Here is a 19339-nt window from a genome sequence, read left to right on the forward strand (position 1 = left end):
CAATGAAAGGATAAGGAGGGATGAGAGCCTGCATGTACTTATTAGGAAAAACAGCTAATTTATAAAAAGTAAATGAATCCTTAGACACTATCGGAAATTTAAGAACAATTATAATCTTTTTTCCATTAAAATAATATCCTGGTTTTATTATAACCGCTAGAGGGCGCGTTAGCGTAACGTTCGTTATAATCAGCTTCAGAATAAAAATTAAGTTTTAAAATCAAAATAAAGTATTTCTATTCATATAAATTGTCACAAGTTAAAGTAAAGTGTTATATCTATAAAGTACATTATCAGTTATTGGTGTTGGCGAAGTGAAAGCAAATAGTTTGAACTCGAAAGTTTATGCTAAAAGTTTTTTGAAAATTATCTACAAAATTCCTCTTACTTGAATATTTCACCAAATCATGAGCATCGAATACAACGAAAAAGTCTGGAAAAGGGCATAACCACGATTTAAACTCACCCGGAATAGTGAAATCCACCTATCAAAGTATTGCACGGTTAACAGCTGTCTCAGTGTTTTTGTGTGAATCAAATATAAATATGTCTAATAAAAAAAATTGTAATATGTGTCGGGAATGTATACCTGATAACTTATTCTTGGAATGCTCCAACAATAAATGTAAGAAAAAATATGATATCAGATGCCTTCAAATGGAATTAACCACCTACACTGAGCTTCCTCATGAATTCAAAAAAAAATGGGCATGTCCTCTGTGTGTGTATTCGAATGCTAGACAATCTAATGTTGATAATATTTCGGTAAGGAATGAGAATCCAAAGATAGACTTATTCACAACACCAAAAAGTAATGTTAACACTAAACGCGGCACTAATTCACAATTAACTCCTACCACTATTTGCATGGATTTCCAGCTACTAGAAGAGTTGAGAGGACTACGTTCTGATATAATAACCCGTCTAGATAGCCACGAAAAAACACTAAAGCATTTGCAAGATGTAGTTACACAAACAACAACTGATTTAACTAATATCATTGCAATTATGAAGGTACTTGAAAATAAAATCATCACAAAAATAAATAATCAAAATTGTGAATTATCGCGCGAAATGGAAAATCTGATTTCCTCTCGTTCGTTCGCTGAAACTGTCCATCAGCAAAATAGCCCACAATTAAGTCACAAAATAACAAGTCAAATTAAAAGTACGAATGTTTTCAATACAAATAAGTGTGTGGCCACTAAACCTGCGACTTTATCGGCTTTATCTATGAATGGATCGGATGTAATCGATGAGCACATGATGGAACAAAGCGCGGATACTAATTTTAAATCAATGCCGTATAAAAATACTCAGCGACGTCAAACCAAGAACTATGTGACTAAAGGTAATAACGAGTCAATTGTGGCGTTAAAGGGCACTGAACGTAAGAAACATTTACACGTGTGGCGCTTACACTCTAATACCACTATTGAAAACATAACTTCTTACGTGCAATCGGTATGTGGTCCTGATGTTTCTATAAAAATTGAAAAAATCAAACATAAAATCGAGAGAGATTATGCATCTTTTATTATCAGCGTACCGGAGCAGATGTTTGATAAATTGAATAAAGCTGAAATTTGGCCTGTAAATGTTGAATTTAATGAATGGATTTGGTTTCGAAAATCCAATAAAAAAGCGAATGAATAAACCAAGTTCTGAGTTTGAAATATTCTATCAAAATACACGGGGTTTACGTACGAAATTGGATAAATTTAGAGTGAATATTGAATTATTGAATGCAGATCTCTTTGCTATAACTGAATCTGGGTGTAGTCCGTCTATACAAGATAGAGAAATTATTCCCCCCGGATATCAAATTCTACGTTGCGACCGCAATGACGGACGCAAGCAAGGCGGCGTATTTCTCGTGGCCACACAGCGGTTGGAGCTACGTGAGGTGCGCGCGCCCGGCGTCGCGATAGACTCCTGCGTGTTCGAGATGGTTTGTGCAACTGTACATTTAGGTAATAAAATGTTATTTTTATGTTGTGTTGTATATATTCCTCCAAGTAGTTCAGAAAATGAGTATATGGTATTATTTAAGAAAATTGAGGAATTATGTTGTAAATATGAAAAAGTTATTGTGTTAGGTGACTTTAATCTGTATTCTAGTTCAATAAATATAAATAATTATTATGAATATTTTATGACTTATTGTCAATTCACTCAAAAAAATTCAACATGTAATTGTTTAGGTCGACAGTTGGATTTGGTTCTGTGCTCGGGTTTTAGCGATGGAATTGAGGTAGTTGCAGCGGATGAAGTTTTAGTGCCTGCGGACGCGTATCATCCACCGCTGACGGTGCGGCTGCGCGCGCAAGCCTCTGCAGCGAGCGCTGCTGCCGCCCCCACCACCCAGCCCGCCTCCGCCGGGTTCACAAATGACCGATTACAATGGAACTTTTATAAGGCTGATTTTCAATTGATGTACGCACTTTTAACGTCTACTGAGTGGGATCCTTTATATAAAATGGAAGGTGTAGAACAGGCGCTAGATTTTTTTTATGCGAAAGTGTATGATATTTTTGATAGATGTGTTCCCAAGAAAAAACAATTCAAAACAAATATGAGATATAAATATCCGGAGTGGTACACGAAAAATATTATACATGACATTAAAGTTAAGGCTAGGTTACATAGAAAATATAAAATATCCAAACTAAAAACCGATTATGATGCATTTGCTGCATATAGATCTAGAATAAAAACAGCAATAGAGACTGCCCATAAACTGCATAGGGATAAAATTCAAAAACAGTTCAAAAGGGATCCGAAATCTTTATGGCAATATATCCGGTCTAAACGAGGCACGCCGAATCAAACAGTCATTATAGAGGATAACAAACATTTAGACGATGGGGAATGTGCTGCACAATTTGCGAAATTTTTTGAGTCTGTGTATAGCAGCGTACCACCACGATTAGATGTCAAGGCGGCGGCGGCGGCGGCGGCGACCAGTGGAGTATCTTGCGCACGAGTGCATGTGGAGGCTTTTAGCCAAAAAGATGTAAGTGATGCGCTAAAACATTTGAAGCCAAAGCATTCTGCAGGGCCTGATGGTATACCTGCTTTTCTGTTCAAGGATTGCAGCAGAGTGTTAGTCGAACCCCTTCTCTATATATTTAATATTTGTTTAAAATCTGCTACTTTCCCGGTCCGTTGGAAAATAACACGTGTCATCCCGGTTCCCAAAAATAAAACTGGATCCAGTGTAAGAGATTATAGGCCCGTGGCTGTATTGTCGACACCTGCGAAGGTATTTGAGGCAGCCCTCCATAGTCGAATACAGCAGCAAATCAGACCAATGCTTTCGGACGAGCAACATGGGTTCCGGCCAGCGTGCAGCACTGCCACAAACCTCCTAAGTTTCATGACTCAGTTGATCCCGGCGGTGGATGCTGGAGGCCAGGTGGATGTTGCATATTTTGATTTTCGAAAGGCGTTCGACACAGTCGATAATGACATCCTCTTAAAAAAATTTGCTGAAGTAGGATACACCCCAAAGCTATTAGAATTCTTTGTGAGTTACATGAGAGATCGGCAACAATATGTAGATTACAAAGGCTTTCTATCTGAACCATATTACACTAGGTCAGGCGTGAGCCAGGGAAGTAATTTAGGACCTCTTGGATTCTTATTAATGATTAATGATTTACCGGAAGTGATTAAACACGGGACCTGCTTACTATTTGCGGATGACTTAAAATTATTCATGAATGTGAAAAACTTTATGGATTGTAAACTTTTACAGAACGACATTAATAGAATTGTTCAATGGGGTCAGAGCAATAAACTTTATTTTAACACAACTAAGTGCTATGTAATGAGTTTCACTCGCACTCGAACACCGCTACTTCACCAATATAATATTGAGTCGAGTTGCATAGAGCGAGTCTCTCAAATACGAGATCTAGGGATATACTTCAACTCTGATTTAACATTCTCTGATCATATTGTAAACATTTGCAAAAAGGCTTATAGGAACCTAGGTTTTATATTGCGACAATCACGGGAATTTACCGATATCGGAACTATCAAATCACTATATAATGCACTGGTAAGAAGCCATCTTGAATATGGTTCAGTTGTATGGGCTCCGTATGAACAAAAATATTCGTTTATGTTGGAGCGAATTCAAAATAAATTTTTAAGATATTTATACATGAAACTTTATGCAGTGTACCCATATTATCCTTTGCAGTATCCTACTCTTTTTGTTCTCGGAATGGTAGGATATTACGATTTAAAAGTGCGAAGGGAGTGCCAACTTGCACTGATACTGATACGTATACTACGGGGCAAAGACCAGAACCCGCAAGTTTTACGAAGCATTAGTTTCTGTGTACCGGACGCATATGTATGGAAACGTCGAAGCCCGCCGCTTTTACTTGTTCCCCAGGCCAGAACTAATTTACTGTCTAGAGCCCCTTTGACAAAGGCCATCCATGTTGTCAATGAGGTGCACAGCAAGTCTGACATTTTTTCAAATAATTTGAGTGAATTGACAAAGATTATTTTAAATTTTATTGCTTACTCCTAGTCCCAAAATCTAACATATTATACAGTGTTAGATTTTACAACTTATTTAAATTGTTGAGAAATGAGTGGCTTTATTTAAATTGATGTATTTTTATTGTTTTATTATTTTAATATTGGATTTATAAATGAATTTTATTTTCTGACTATTAATGGAATATTATTATGTTTTCAATTGGAAATTATCTAAAACTGTATTAAGTGTACTTAAATCAATGTTGTGATACTGTTATATTATATTATGTACTAATATTGCGTTTTTGAATTAAATTTAGTTTTTAACTTTTAATTTAATATGTTTTAAATTTGACATTATTAAAAAATATGAATTATTCAGCTTTATATATAATGTATTAATCATTATAATATTTGACTAGAATTTCAAACATAATTGTAGCGGTTGTATATTATAATCTTAATTAATGTATTTTTTTTTTTTTTCTTTTTGTATTAATGAAAAATTGTATTGTAAATTTGACCTCCCTATCGCATTGGGTAAACTGTAATGATAGGAATGGTTTTGTATAAATAAATAAATAAATAAATAAATAAATAAATATCGTAATATTGTCTTAATTCTAACTCTAAAATTCTATCCTTACCATATATAGTATTTAATTTTATTAATATATCCTTTAACACATTTGAACTTAACATAGAATGATGTGTTGAGGACGTACGAATGAAAGCTAATGTATTTTCAATTCTAACCAATTCTTGCAATATATCATCTACATTTTCTGTCATTATGCTAAGGATTTGGGCAAATTTAGCATATTTTATCAAACGGGATATTTTATAGTCTTGTTGCGTCATAAAAAATATTAAAGTAGAATTTATCTTTACTTGATTTTCGACAATTTTAGATATAAGTTCAGAATGACGTTTCATCCATTCTTTGCTTATACTAATATGAGTATTGAATTCATTAACTATTTGATCCTGATTGTGTTCTAAATTTTTGATAACACTATCGTATTTTATTGCGTCTGTGTAATCTAAATTACCAGTTATGCCTTTTATTACCGATCCTAGCCCATCAATGAGACCTCTTTTTACACGACTTGGCTCAAGCGATTTAAGATGTTCTAAAACTTGCACTAATTTAGAAGAAAGGTGCTCAATTTGATTTTCGTACAAACTTAAAGCTTCACTGTCTAGAGTCCTTTTATAGTGTATAATTTGGTCCTGTAATGTCCTTAATTTAATGTCAATGTCATTAAGTTCTATGTATTCTAAAAACGTATGATAATGCGTCAAAAGTCTCGCTTGTCCAAGTTTAAACGGCAGTAGTCCTGGTCCATTTCCTAAGTCGTCAAGTTTTATCTCCTGTGTCATTACTACGGGGATCGTGAGAAGCATCAGTATCCTGTAACAATTTGACGGTCTTAGGCACACGTTTAAGTCTGTGTTTTGCAACGGGGTCCTTCTTACGAGAGGTATATATATGTATAGGCAAATTAGTTAAAACCTTATCTTTAGTATAACGGGGTGCTAATTTCTTACGGGCAGCTAATGGGTTATTGACAAATACTATCTGACCAGGCTCGTACTGGATCTCGGGATCCCGATCCCTATTCCTATTTTCTATTAGATTAGTTCTATTTTGCAAAGAAAATTCGTTAATCGTTTTATAATATACTTCCTGTACTCTACTCCTGTGTGTTAATATATATTGCTGCATTAAGTGTTTTGTTAGATCAATATCCACAGGGTCTCTAGGGTCCATATGCCCAAGTATGAGGTCATAAGGCCTACATTTCGTAAAACTATGGATGGTACTATTGTATGCTAAAAGTGCGTAAGGTATTAAGTGCGTCACCATAGCCTCTTTATTTTTTAATCTAAGTATTCTAAGGTGTTCTAAAAGCGTGGAATGGAATCTTTCTATATTACCGTTATCATTTGGCGAATTTGGAAGTATTTTATGATGATTAATTTTATGTAAGTTAACAAATTCAGAAAAAATTTGGTTCGTAAATTCCGTGCCATTATCAGTTACAATCGTTAAAGGCAGACCGTGATGCGTTGAAAATGTTAAAAGAGCTTGCACAATACTTATAGCAGTAATATCTCGGAGGTAATAAGCTTGCGCGTACTTGGAAAACACGTCTATAATAGTTAGATATTTTTCGGTCTCAACTGTAAAAGTATCTATGTGAACAATTTCGAAAGGCTTTGTAGCTGGTGGAACAACCTTGAATTGCTGTTTAATGGGTTTCCTGTCATATTTTACCTGACCGCATATACTACATTCGTTAATAAATTTAGTAATTTCATCCTTCATTTTAGGCCAAAAATAACGTTTGGAAAGAGCTAAGTAACATTCGTTTATCCCCCGGTGGTTTGTTTTACCGTCGTGGTACTTTCTAATTAAATCCTGCTGGTTTAAGTAGTCACTGACATTTTCTATCTCGGATTTGGCTATCACAAGTTTGTATGATGAACTCTTGAACTTTTCCTGTATAATGGGAACAATATCGAACATACAGTCATATGGTTCTATTAACATCGCGGTTTTAATTTTTGGACTAACAAATTCCTTAATCATATCGACTATATCTTCCTCAAGGTAAGGTTGACGTAATTGGAGAGAAATACGCGTGTGATTTTCAAAAGGCTTAGTTACTTTAGGCTTACGTTTAATATCGCCTACTACCGTAATGAATAATTGCCTGTGAAATTTATTTAATGGTTCGTCCGTAATTGGTACCTCAAGTATAGGATTTTCTCTACTAGTATGTGCTGTTTCCGTGGATGAGCCTAGCGATATATGGTCACCTGATGGTGAATAAGCCGTTTCGGTTGAAGACCTCATTGCGTTCTGATTACGTCTAGGTGAACTAAGATGAACTGTCTCTGTGGATGAGCTAATTGAAATATTATCTACTGGTGTGTTAACTAATACGGAACTAATTTCTTCGTTATGAATTTCAACGCGAGATAACGCATCTGCGTTTGTGTTAGCTTTTCCTTTTTTATAAATTACCGAAAAATCATATTCACTAAGCTTAAGTTTCCACCGCGTTAGTCTTGCATTCGGTTCTTTCATACTCATAACCCACTGTAATGGCTTATGATCGGTAACGATTTTGAATTTACGGCCAAATAAATAAGGGCGAAAGTACTTTGTTGCCCAGACTATAGCTAAAAGCTCTTTTTCTATAGTACTATAATTTAATTCACTGTCATTAAGTGTTCTAGATGCGTAACAGATAGGCTTATCAGAACCAATAGGACCTTGCGATAAAATAGCTCCTAAAGCAAAATTTGAAGCGTCCGTTGTTAAAATGAAATCTTTACTAAAATCTGGATACTGTAAAATCGGATCATTCGTTAAGAGAGACTTACATTTCGTAAAACAATTTATGTAATCAGTATCTAAAATTATCTTCTTGCCTTTTTTCAAACACTGCGTTAGAGGTTTTGTGATACGAGCGAAATCGGGTACAAATTTTCTATAATAGCCTAATAAACCGAGAAATTGCTTAATTTGCTTAGGCGTTTTAGGTATAGGATACTTTTCAATTGCTGAAATTTTGTCCGGATTAGGCTTAATTCCGTCCTTAGAAATAACATGGCCTAAATACGATGTCTCTAATTTTAAAAATTCTGACTTGTCCATTTGGATTTTAAAATTTGATTCTCTCAATTTTGCAAAAACCTTTTCCAAATTATTCATGTGCTCTTGCAATGACGTACTAAAAACAATGATATCGTCGAGATAAACTAGGCAAATCGTGTTCTGTAGGTCTTTGAGAACATTATCCATCACTCTTTGAAAAGTTGATGGAGAATTTTTTAAGCCCATGGGCATACGTAAAAATTCGTAGTGCCCATGCTCGACATTGAAACCTGTCTTGTGGACGTCATCAGGGTGCATTTCCACCTGATAGAATCCACTAGCTAAATCTAAGGTGGTGAAATACTGGCAATTTCCTAGCTTATGGAGGACGTCATTTATATTGGGGATGGGATATTTATCATCTACTGTCTTTTCATTAACCTTTCTGAAGTCTACAACAAGCCGCCACTTAGTTTTACCTGAAGCGTCTGCTTTTTTTGGGACCACCCATATAGGCGAGCTCCATGCAGATGCAGAAGGTCTAATGATACCTTGTTCTAACATATTTTTAATTTGGCTTTTGACTTCCTCTCTATGAATAAATGGATATCTGTAGCTACGAGTGTGAACGGGTACCTCATCCGTTGTCCTAATTTTATGCTTAATCTTATTAGTGAACGTGAGAGGCTCTCCCTCAATGTAAAATACGTCCGCGTACCTAGCACATAATTTCTCTAAATTGATACGTTCTTCCGGATTTAAATGATCGGTTCTAAGTTTGGATAAAACTTTATCTGCACGAGATGTAACTCTATTATTGCTAAAAACTTCTGCATTAAAAATTTCGCAGTTAATTGGTCTATCTAATGAAAAAATTACGTCATGCGGAGATGGGTTGTACACTTCCAGGAAACCTCTATTCTCCACTACTGAAGTTAAACATTGGGGTATCACGCAGCTGCCTACAGCCTGCTCAGAAATGATGACGTCACCATTTTCGCAATTAATGGGAATTTTAACCAATTTTGATGAACCGGCAGGTATGACGTCTTCATAAAAATTAATGTTACACGAGTTATACATGAGGATAGGGTTTCGAGCATAACGCGTAATTAAAACTCTGTCCTTCAAATCAATTTTTGCGCCCCAAAATTCTAACAAATCTAATCCTATAAGCCCATCAAAGAATTCATGAAATTTATATATAAAAAGTTTTATATTTTCGCTATCCCTAAATTCTGAAAAGCACGGTATAGTTATTGAATAATTATTGCGAGTTGTCGCGTGAACGTTCGTTACCTCAAAGGGATCGTAATCTAATTTTACATGTGCAAAAAATAATTGAACTGCTTCCGGACTTATAAACGACTGATTAGCACCAGTATCTATTAATAATTTTAAAGGTGGATCTGAAATTTGTATGAAAGGAAGCTGCCTTTGCGTTTGAATGTTAAGCTCTATCTTGGCTTTTTTAAAAGGCACTTTTTCGTAAAATTTTCATTATCACCGCTAGAGGGCTCTAACTCAGGTGTCACTACTTGGGATAAGTCGCAATGCTGTTCTTCAATATAGTTACAGTCAAGGTTAGATGAGTCATAGTCATTATAATCGTTAAAGTATTGTTCAGAGTCATAGTAACAGTTATTGTCATAATTATTAAAATCATTATCAAAGTAGTAACTTTCATGAGGTATTTGGGATTCATGCATATGCATCTCCCTATTCCTAAAATTATGCGCAATTTGAGAAGATGGAATCTCTTTAGTTACATAATGACTAACGCCGCTCATTGGTTTCGGACCTTGATTTTGATTAAAATTTGGTTTTAGCCTAAAAACGTTACTTTGCGGATTATAATTCGGTGGTAAAGCGCGGAACATCTGTTGTGTTCGCGTCGGCTGCCTATTGAAATTATTAAATTGCGGCCGACCTTGAACAGGTTGATGCGTACTAGGTCTAGGCATCGGTGCAAATTGTTCGGAATTTCTTGGAACATGTGTATTATTGAATGAAAATTGGGGCCCCAAAGGCATGGGCCCTAAATTAAATTGCTTTTTATCTAATTTTTGAATACTATTTCTATTTTGCAGGTATGTCGCGTTAAGTTCCTCTTGCACGTATTCGAGGGCCTTTTCCATCGTTTCGGGCCTCATACACCGAATTCGTGACCCTAGAGGTTCTTTCAAACCGCGAACATAAGCCTGAAGGGCTACTTTTTTATAGAGCGTACGTTTCGCTTCGATTGTACTTTCGATCACTTCGTGAAGCGAAACGTAAGTCATGATTGTACTAAAAAGTTGCTGGCACCTTTCGTAATATTCCTGCGGGGTTGAGGACCCCTGTGAAGCCATAGACAAGTCATTGTACAAAGAGATTTCATCTCTTTGGTCTGAAAAATTATTAATTAAAGCCGACCTTATACCGGCCCAATTTTCGGGAATTCCATTTGAGTTCATAAACCGAGAGGCAGAACCGGTAATTTTATTTAAAATTCCGTTTATTAAACATAAATTTGATAATTCACTACCTGGCCCTGTACTAACATATTGGTTAACTATTAGATCGCAAATTTTTATAAATCTAGTTAAAACATTCGGATTCCCGTCGAATTCGGGAACCGGGCGTAAGGCCTTAAATATAACGTCAGGGTCATGTACAGCCATCTCTTCAAAAATACTTTCTAAGCTACCTAAATTCCTACGATTATTATCTAGATACGACCTACGAGATAACCTACTCGATGCAGGCTCCCGGGAAAATAATTCTCTCGGATGGAAAATTTTGGAAATATAAAAAATATCAAAAAGGATTAAAACTAAAAGGATAAGTAACACAGATCTATTCTATGTACTTACATTAACATAATTCGGCTTCTTTCGGGATCAATGTTCGGATGTCGCCTCCAGGCCGCAGAAACCGTAGATTCTGGATCCTCGTAGCAATAGCGAAGGTCACTATCTATGCCACTTATTTTTGAGGATCCTACCGGCTGCGCCAATTATGTTTCAGACAGCCGGAGGCCCCAAAAAAAACTACGAATTCACTTAGAAATACTTTAATATAAACTTATTACAATACGTCTTGCTCGATGCAAGTCTTAACAATTAATAATTATAAAGCTAAATGAATATAAAATGAAAACTTAAAATTACGTTGCGCCAATGGAATCTGCTACGTCCGCACAATACGTTCCCGTGTGAAACGTCGACGCAGCAATGTCTTGGGGATCCGTTGGCGTAACTAGTGTATAAATAATAATGTTTATATATATATTTGTAAATTTGCAGTTTTAATTACCTATAATTATTAATATTCTTGTTTTCAGGTACGGCAAGGAGCCAGCGTGTCTAAATGGAACAAGTCCGCATTTGGATAAATACTGTTATTGTATCAAATAGTCTTATTGAATAAAGTATTGATAATGTAATATTTGTTTTATTTAATTGTCGTTTTATAACAATCTATAATAAAAATGAATAGCAAACAAAAAATGTGTTGGTAAGCACAAAACTCGAGAACGGCTGAACCGATTTCGTTTAATCTTTTTTATAATACCTATTCATGAAATACGAGGTTAGTTCTTATGGGAGGAAATCAGAAAACGTAAACATTTAGTGACATATCACACTAGCGGATTGCGAGCGGTTTCAAAGCGGAGCGGGTGCGCAACGAATACGTTGCGGTTGCGCAGCGAATTCGTTGCGGACGCGTGGCAGATGCGCAACGTTTACGTCGCAGTCATGTACACTCATTAACAAAATGGAATCCGTGCTGGTTGTTACTTATAACTTGTGATAGTATAATAATTATGAGATCATTATTTTTTACGAGTTTCATAACATGTTAATGTTTAGGGTATTGTTTTATCTATTAAATCTTGGTCGAAATGCAATCAGATAACTTAATTGCTCATTAAGAAAGTTCATTAGTGAAATAAATGTTAAAGCTCCTTAACTAAAACAGGGCTATCTTATTATTAGATAAATAGCAGTGAATAGAAAATTTTATCAAGCAACCAGCAACTCACTATCACTTTGCTCATAATTAGGTTCACAAAATCTCTTTATAACATACGTTGCTATGGGAGAGATTATACTGGTCAGTCGTTACATACTTTTGGAATGTATGGTACATTCTAAAAGTCCTAGTAATTCAATTTTATAGCACCTTTTTTTAACAACTCCAGTTGTTATTACATCTTTAGTTAACTGTTAAGTAAGTGCATTTCCACAGTACGGTTAAAAAATTGAGTGCTACAGAAACGATGGAAATATTGAATGGAAGTTAGGCAAGGCGGAAGGGCTGGCTTTTGTGCGAGAGTATACAAAATGACGCGTCCGCAACGAATTCGCTGCGCAACCGCGGCGTGTTCGTTGCGCGCCCGCAACGTATTCGTTGCGCACCCGCTCCGCTTTGAAACCGCTCGCAATCCGCTAGTGTGATATGGCACTTAGGTAGTTACTTAAAAACATTAGTATTAGTATTTCCTGATTTACTAAGGCTTGCTCCACCATATTTTAGTTATAGTTAAGGTTAATGTTAAATTTAACAATAACAGTAACGGTGACTTTTATGGTGGCAGTACACATTGGGCCAATGTGTTGGGCCAACGGGTTGGGCCAACGTGTAGAGAGCTACTTGGCGGTATGTTGGCTTCATTAGCCTAGTTGGCGCCAATATTGGCAGGCCAACCGAATGTTGTCGGTTTTTTGTGCACACATCAAAGGATCTTGGCGCGCTCCACAAACAGCGTTCACACGTTGGTGTCTTGTTCAGTTTGTTGTTACTCGTCAGCGGAGACAGTATCGTTGCGCGTCAATGAAATTTACGTTTAACCATGTTCCGATAGCGATGGCGGCGCCGAGGTTTTACAATTCGTAGATTTGTATCGACATGAAGGAATAATTTGGAATCCACGGCATGAACTACACAAAAATAAAACCATATGACTCAATAAATTAGATGTTCTGTTTTCTATTTATTATATTATTCTAGATGTTTTTCATATCTAACTTTCATACAATGCGATAAAAAAATGAATATATTTATAAAATGAGTAAAATAGTATTAAAAAGTTACTTGTTCTTAAAAATTAAATAACAATATACAATGAGCATGATTTTGATCAAATTGTGCTTTATTACATAAATAATATTATCATTTAATAAAATAATATCTAAAATCTAATCTTTAAAGTTTCGTTTTATAGGTAGTTAAAATTAAATTAAATGTAAAATGTACACATTTTAAACATTTGAAAAAATCTAAACATAATAATGTTTTATTTATACAGTTATAAAAAAAGGACAATAGAGATTGGAAAATGGTATCATCGCAGACGGCAGAGTACATTCATTGTTATTGATGCACATGTACGTAATAATTAAACGCACTGTATATAAATAAATTGCCGCGGCTGCAAGAACTTCTACGGACTACGTCCATCCTTGAAGCGCCAATGCAGAATGATCAGTACGCCAATGTGTGAACAGGAATCTTGATATCCTTCATTTTTTCCCAACACGTTGGCCCAACGCCTTGGCCCCATGTGTACTGCCGCTATTACAGTTAATGCGAAAATAGTTGCAACAGCGTATTTTTTGCATAGTTAAAGTTAATAATAATAATAAATAAATAAATAAATAAATAAATATTATAGGACATTATTACACAAATCGACCTAGTCCCACAGTAAGCTCAATTAAGGCTTGTGTTGTGGGTACTAGGCGACGATAAATATAATATTTAATAAATACATATACATATAGATAATAACACCCAGACCCAAGAGCAAATAATTGTGTTCATCACACAAATATTTGCCCTGACCGGGGATCGAACCCGGGACCGTCGGCTCAGTAGGCAGTTACTTTACCACTGCGCCAACCGCGTCGTCAAAGTTATCAATGTCCTGAGTCAAATGATAGTAAATACATAATATTATAAGCCAACAATAATTTACACACAAACACCTTAACAAACACAATACTTGATGTAAACCCGTTGTACACAAAACCTATTTTACACGCCTTTTATTAGCTTCACCTGTATGTTTGTTTGTAACCGACTTCTTTGGGCGCGATTTTGACCCACTAAACGGCCAGATTTCGTTCAAACTTTGTAGATTTATTGAGGACCGATGACAACACACTAATTTGATAAAATTATTCCATTTTTCAATTTGCAAAATATGATTTTTGTTAATTTAAATAATTTTCATCTATAGTCGATAAGGTCAGAAAATAATTTAAATCTTATATATAAAAATGAATCGCAAAATGTGTTGGTAAGCGCATAACTCGAGAACGGCTGAACCGATTTCGATAATTATTTTTTTATTATATTCCTTGAAGTACGAGGATGGTTCTTAAACTCAAACTCAAACATTTATTTATTCAATTAGTCTTCTTCTAGAAGCACAATAATTGAAACGTCATTAAGTACATATTTTTAACATTTAGTAGGTACGCTTAGATATGACGATAAAATAACGGAAATAAAACATATTCCGATTCATTTAAACTATACCAAGGAAGAGGTAGAGGCAAATAAAACAAATACATATAAAAAAGTCATTTATTCAATACAAAAATATAGCTAAGTTTGTACAAAAATCTTACCAACTACGGTTTAATACTTCTCGGTGTTATTGTCAATAGAAATGCTTATAAATACATATGTATTTTTAAAACAAAACAAATAGGTAGGTACATAATATGTATCTATTTCACAATGGTAGGTACATACGTTTAGTCAAAAAATTACAGTACATAGTTACAGTTTTCATATATTTTCATAGCTTTTAAATGAATTAAAAAAAATACTATTTCTGAATGAACTTTTTAAATTCGTTACAATTCGTTACAAATGTTTACATAATAGTAATAGTGTTCTGAAAGATAAAATATATCCTGTTTTTTATGTGAAACACTCAATTTTAACTAAACTTAAAATTTAAAAAATTGAGACAAGAAATTTTATATCTATAATTTACACACAAATTAAGCAATTCTTTTGACATTATTATAAAAATCAATGAAAAGCGGGAGGCCCATACGAGGGTTTGGGCAACTGTTGCCCGTTGCCATGGAAACCGGTCAACGAACCGCCGAATTCCGGTGCATTGTAGTTATAACCGGATCCTGATCCTGAGAGAAATAAGAAAATTAGATTTTAACTGACCCATAGTTAATATCTATAATCATCTATAGTCTATACTAATAAAAGCTGAAGAGTTTGTTTGTTTGAACGAGCTAATCTCAGGAACTACTGGTCCGATTTGAAAAATTCTTTCGGTATTAGATAGTCCATTTATCCAGAAATTTAGGCTTTATATCATCACGCTAAGATCAACAGGAGCGGTGCAATGCGGTCAAAACCGCGGGGCACAGCTAGTACATCATAATTATTTTTTTAAAAAAGCGTGTGTGCCGAGCACACGCGCCAGAAGTGAAACTTCTTTGGCAAGATTCAAAGATACCAAAATCGTCGCCTTATTCCAAAACGTGACGGTATTGCCATGACGCGATTCTGAAATTTTACTCAAAAAAATTGGTTGTCTGTAAAGTCGGTTTACTGACGATAGTTGAACGTGACAACGTCCGATTGTGCTTCTTTGTCGCTCGTTCCGCGCTCTCGCTCGCACTTCAAGCCTTACATGGAACGCCTCAGAGCGAGGTAACGCCGCATGAGTCATGTTTTTTCGTGCGTGCGTGCTCTATCGAATTATAAGACGTTGTCACGTCAAAAATCTGCAAAAATAATATGTAATTAATTATTAATAAATTGTAACTTACCCAAAACATTAGTGTTAGTTTCAGGATACTGCGCTTCTCCTTCATACCTCACGTCAGCGTGGTAACCCGTTTGCCAGTCGGCGTGGTAGGATACTGTGGAATAATAAATAAATAATAATATGAGGAATTTAAAATTTTTAAAATTAATTATTTAAATTGTTTAATTAACAATTTAAAAACAACAATTTAAACAATTAAGATTGTTTAAATTGTTTAAATTGTTTTAAATAGAATGAATTTTTGTAAAGAAGAGAAAAAATAAAATCATGGCATGATCATGACACGAAATTCGAACCCATCTCCTTTATTTTTGAAAACTTATGAATGTTTAATGCGGTAATTGAAAATTACCATTTTAATAGTAGTAAATCATTCTATGGAAAATATTATTTTAGGATTCGTTTGAGGTGTATTAGGATTTAGGATCCGATAGGGTCTTAGACAGCATTTCGCTTAATGGATAGGGTTCCTTCATTTTTTTCTGATATGGATAAATAAAAACAATTGATATATACAAGCATAGTAAATCGTACTATTATTACGAAGGCTAGGCAAGTATAATTTTACTTCAACATAGCGGAGATTACGTAGGTAGTTATTAGAATTGACAATAATTTGGTAAATTAAAAATTTATATCACAATCTACATACATTAAACTCGACCTACCAATCTATCACTATCCCAAAACTCACCAATCTGAGTCCTTCCATCGGGTAGGACCACCCTGTATTCACCCCGCACTACATTACCGTCGGACATCTCTCGTCTGTCGTAGTCGTTGCCTGATTTCGCGTCTTTCACTGAATAACCGAATTCGTAGGCTTTTGGCTGAAATAATATATTTTAAATTAAGTAATGTAGGAATATTAATATAATCTACTAATATTATAAAGCTGAAGAGTTTGTTTGTTTGAACGCGCTTATCTCAGGAACTACTGGTCCGATTTGAAAAATTCTTTCGGTGTTAGATAGCCCATTTATCAAGGAATGCTATAGGCTATATGTATGTCGTGGCCATATTGTAAATTTGCTCATTTCATGATATGATTGGCCATTTCACGAAATGGTCGCATTTCGTGAAATGGCCAATTTAGTTTGGCCACATCATGATGTGGCTTGAGCAGATCAATGATAAGAAATCGTTTCACGATATGGCCAACTAAACGCGCGGTTTTTTCATGAAATGATCAAAATTATTTGATCACTAGCTTTCCGCCTGCGGCTTCGCCCGCGTTTTCAAAAAAAAACCCGCATAGTTCCCGTTCCCGTGGGATTTCCGGGATAAAACCTAGCCTATGTCACTCAGAAATGATGTAGCTTTCCAACAGTGAAAGAATTTTTCAAATCTGCCAAGTAGTTTCGGAGCCTATTCAATTCATACAAACAAACAAACAAACAAAAAATCAAACCTTTCCTCTTTATAATATTTGTATAGATATCGTAAAATATGTAGTTACATTAATCATTGGTAGAGGCGCTACAGCTAAAACTACACTATTCCTGATTCTGAGTGACATGCACTTTATTTTTTGAGTTTTTAGCTTAAAATATTTCTAAACCTTTAACAAATGAATATATGTAGATAATGAATGATCAACACTGGCTTTGAACCCCCGACCTTGAAAATTAAATTCTTAGACATGCCACAAAACAATTGTCAACAATATAAGAACATAACTAATTATACTTAATATCTATATCACATTGCTAAAAGATAACCTTTGGTTTACGTATCGAGGAAGCGAATACATAGAGCCGATGTTTGTGACTAAAAAAATGTGTAATTTTTATAATTGCGAATGAATAGAAGAATTGTATTGTGATTCGAACGCGGGCCTTCCGCTTTATAGTATCTAATGAATGAACAAAAAATTAATTGAACTACTTTCTTCATTATGTATTAGTTAATTTTGTTTAACAGTTATAAAATAGTATTTCTAATGGAAGCTTGGTCAAATCGATAAATGTAAATACTTTGAGAACAACGACTCTATGCATTTTGTTGTTCTATACGTTGAATTATATGAAATTCATTTATCTATTTAGTAATAATTTGACCGCAATACTTAACGGGTAAGTGATTTATTTGTTATATTTTATGTAACAAGTAAATTAACCTTGAACGTTTGGAAAAATAAATTAAATTACCACATAATTTAAGGCAAAAATAAGATAATTTATTAGTGCGAAATTTTTCATTTACAGATAGAATATAACGTCTAATTATAAGTCCTCAAATCTCCTTTAATAAATCTAGCCTCAATAATTTCCTAAAGATTCTTAAGCAAAGTTTGCACCCTTATTTATTTATTTTCTCAATTTTGTAGCCTAAGTACTTCACTTGATCTAAGCCGAACCTGAGCCTAAGTAATTCAAAACTTTAATCCATAATTTACTTTTCAGAAATGCATCTACTACTCCTTCTTTCAAGTTCTTTTCTCATTCAAGCAGCAGTGGTGAAAGAAAAATGTGATGGCGTTACTGTTAACGATTTATACCACGAAAAGGAAGTCCTTAAAACAGACATCGATAGACCATACTTAATGACTGTAGATTACAGCACTAATACCCTATACTTCAGCTATAGTATTAACAAAGAAGACGATGTATTCAAAACAGCATTTATCAATCTAAATACTAAAGAATTTGGTGAAGTAGCAGGTGTGTATAACGGCTTCGCACAAACAGTAGATCAGAAGAACCATGAAGTTTATATAGGTGGTAGTGAAGGTATATACAAATATAATCACATGTCGAAGAAAGCAGAATTCGTTGGAGAAGCTGACGCCAATATATGGACTCTATACTTCAAAGACATTTTGTACTATTCAGACTTTCCCAGACAGTTCCTTTACACGCTCATAGATGGTACTTCTACGAGGTTTAAGGATTTAGAAGACACTAAAGTTGATCATTTCGTAATTGATAATGAAGATATTCTATTCTATACAAATGCTACTGGTTTATACGGTCAGAAGAAAGGTACGAAAGACGCAGTTTTATACAAAGAGACTCAAAGTGATAGTGTGCGTGGTTTGACAACAGATATAAATGGTAATGCATATGTTTGTATGATGGATGGTGTTTTTAAAGTTAATAAAGAAGTAGTCAGTTTAGATAAAGTGTTGACAGTTGATGATGCGTTCGGCCTTGCGTTTGATAATGAAAATCATATGATTTACTCTGATGCTACGAGTCTGGTTAGACTGAAACCTAATAAAAATAACAATTGTTCGAATTAAGGGTTGTTACTGTAAGCTGTGATTGTAAATATATAAATTGATTTTATGTGTTCAGTTTTATTTCCCTATTTAAAAAGTTACGCGTTTATATCTAACTCGATTAATAATCGAAATTAGTTTAAAAATTATGCTCAATTTTGAATACAGAATGTAGTAATTATGCTAAGTTATTATTTTTATTTTAATGAAT

The 19339-nt window shown here is 34.6% G+C and overlaps 4 protein-coding genes across 4 annotated transcripts in view; 3 read left to right on the forward strand and 1 right to left on the reverse strand.

Annotated features, from left to right (window-relative positions):
• LOC149896731 (uncharacterized) overlaps positions 1–11508 on the forward strand; it is a 31263-nt gene extending 19755 nt beyond the window's left edge. Inside the window, exon 13 of the mRNA XM_090117057.1 lies at positions 11436–11508. Coding sequence (XP_089973183.1) covers positions 11436–11508 — 73 coding nt within the window. The remainder of the gene's footprint in view (positions 1–11435) is intronic.
• On the forward strand, positions 1051–4549 carry LOC149896734 (uncharacterized). Its single transcript, XM_090117262.1, has 2 exons — positions 1051–3529; positions 4211–4549. Exons 1-2 carry the CDS (start codon positions 1598–1600, stop codon positions 4547–4549), a joined length of 2271 nt encoding a protein of 756 aa, XP_089973388.1. The 5' UTR covers positions 1051–1597.
• Positions 11509–14672: 3164 nt separating the features above from the next.
• The window catches only part of LOC149896735 (uncharacterized), a 31106-nt gene continuing 26439 nt past the window's right edge, over positions 14673–19339 (reverse strand). Inside the window, exons 5-7 of the mRNA XM_090117168.1 lie at positions 16600–16735; positions 15907–15999; positions 14673–15258 (exon numbers count right to left, since the gene is read on the reverse strand). Coding sequence (XP_089973294.1) covers positions 15143–15258; positions 15907–15999; positions 16600–16735 — 345 coding nt within the window. The 3' untranslated portion in view covers positions 14673–15142. The remainder of the gene's footprint in view (positions 15259–15906; positions 16000–16599; positions 16736–19339) is intronic.
• On the forward strand, positions 17971–19177 carry LOC149896736 (ommochrome-binding protein-like). Its single transcript, XM_090117297.1, has 2 exons — positions 17971–17980; positions 18311–19177. Exon 2 carries the CDS (start codon positions 18313–18315, stop codon positions 19147–19149), a length of 837 nt encoding a protein of 278 aa, XP_089973423.1. The 5' UTR covers positions 17971–17980; positions 18311–18312; the 3' UTR covers positions 19150–19177.

This window comes from Colias eurytheme, chromosome 27 (assembly GCF_061535395.1).
Source record: "Colias eurytheme isolate Ceu_HAF_F1 chromosome 27, ilColEury1 Martin Lab GWU primary, whole genome shotgun sequence".
NCBI classification, from domain to species: domain Eukaryota; kingdom Metazoa; phylum Arthropoda; class Insecta; order Lepidoptera; family Pieridae; genus Colias; species Colias eurytheme.

Excerpts from the sequence above, each read along its gene's own strand:
- LOC149896734 (XM_090117262.1), top strand. The coding sequence starts at position 1,598 with ATGTTGAATTTAATGAATGGATTTGGTTTCGAAAATCCAATAAAAAAG. Across the intron at positions 3,530-4,210 it reads CAAAGCTATTAGAATTCTTT|TATCCTACTCTTTTTGTTCT; the intron begins GTGAGTTACATG and ends TATCCTTTGCAG.
- LOC149896736 (XM_090117297.1), top strand. The coding sequence starts at position 18,313 with ATGCATCTACTACTCCTTCTTTCAAGTTCTTTTCTCATTCAAGCAGCA.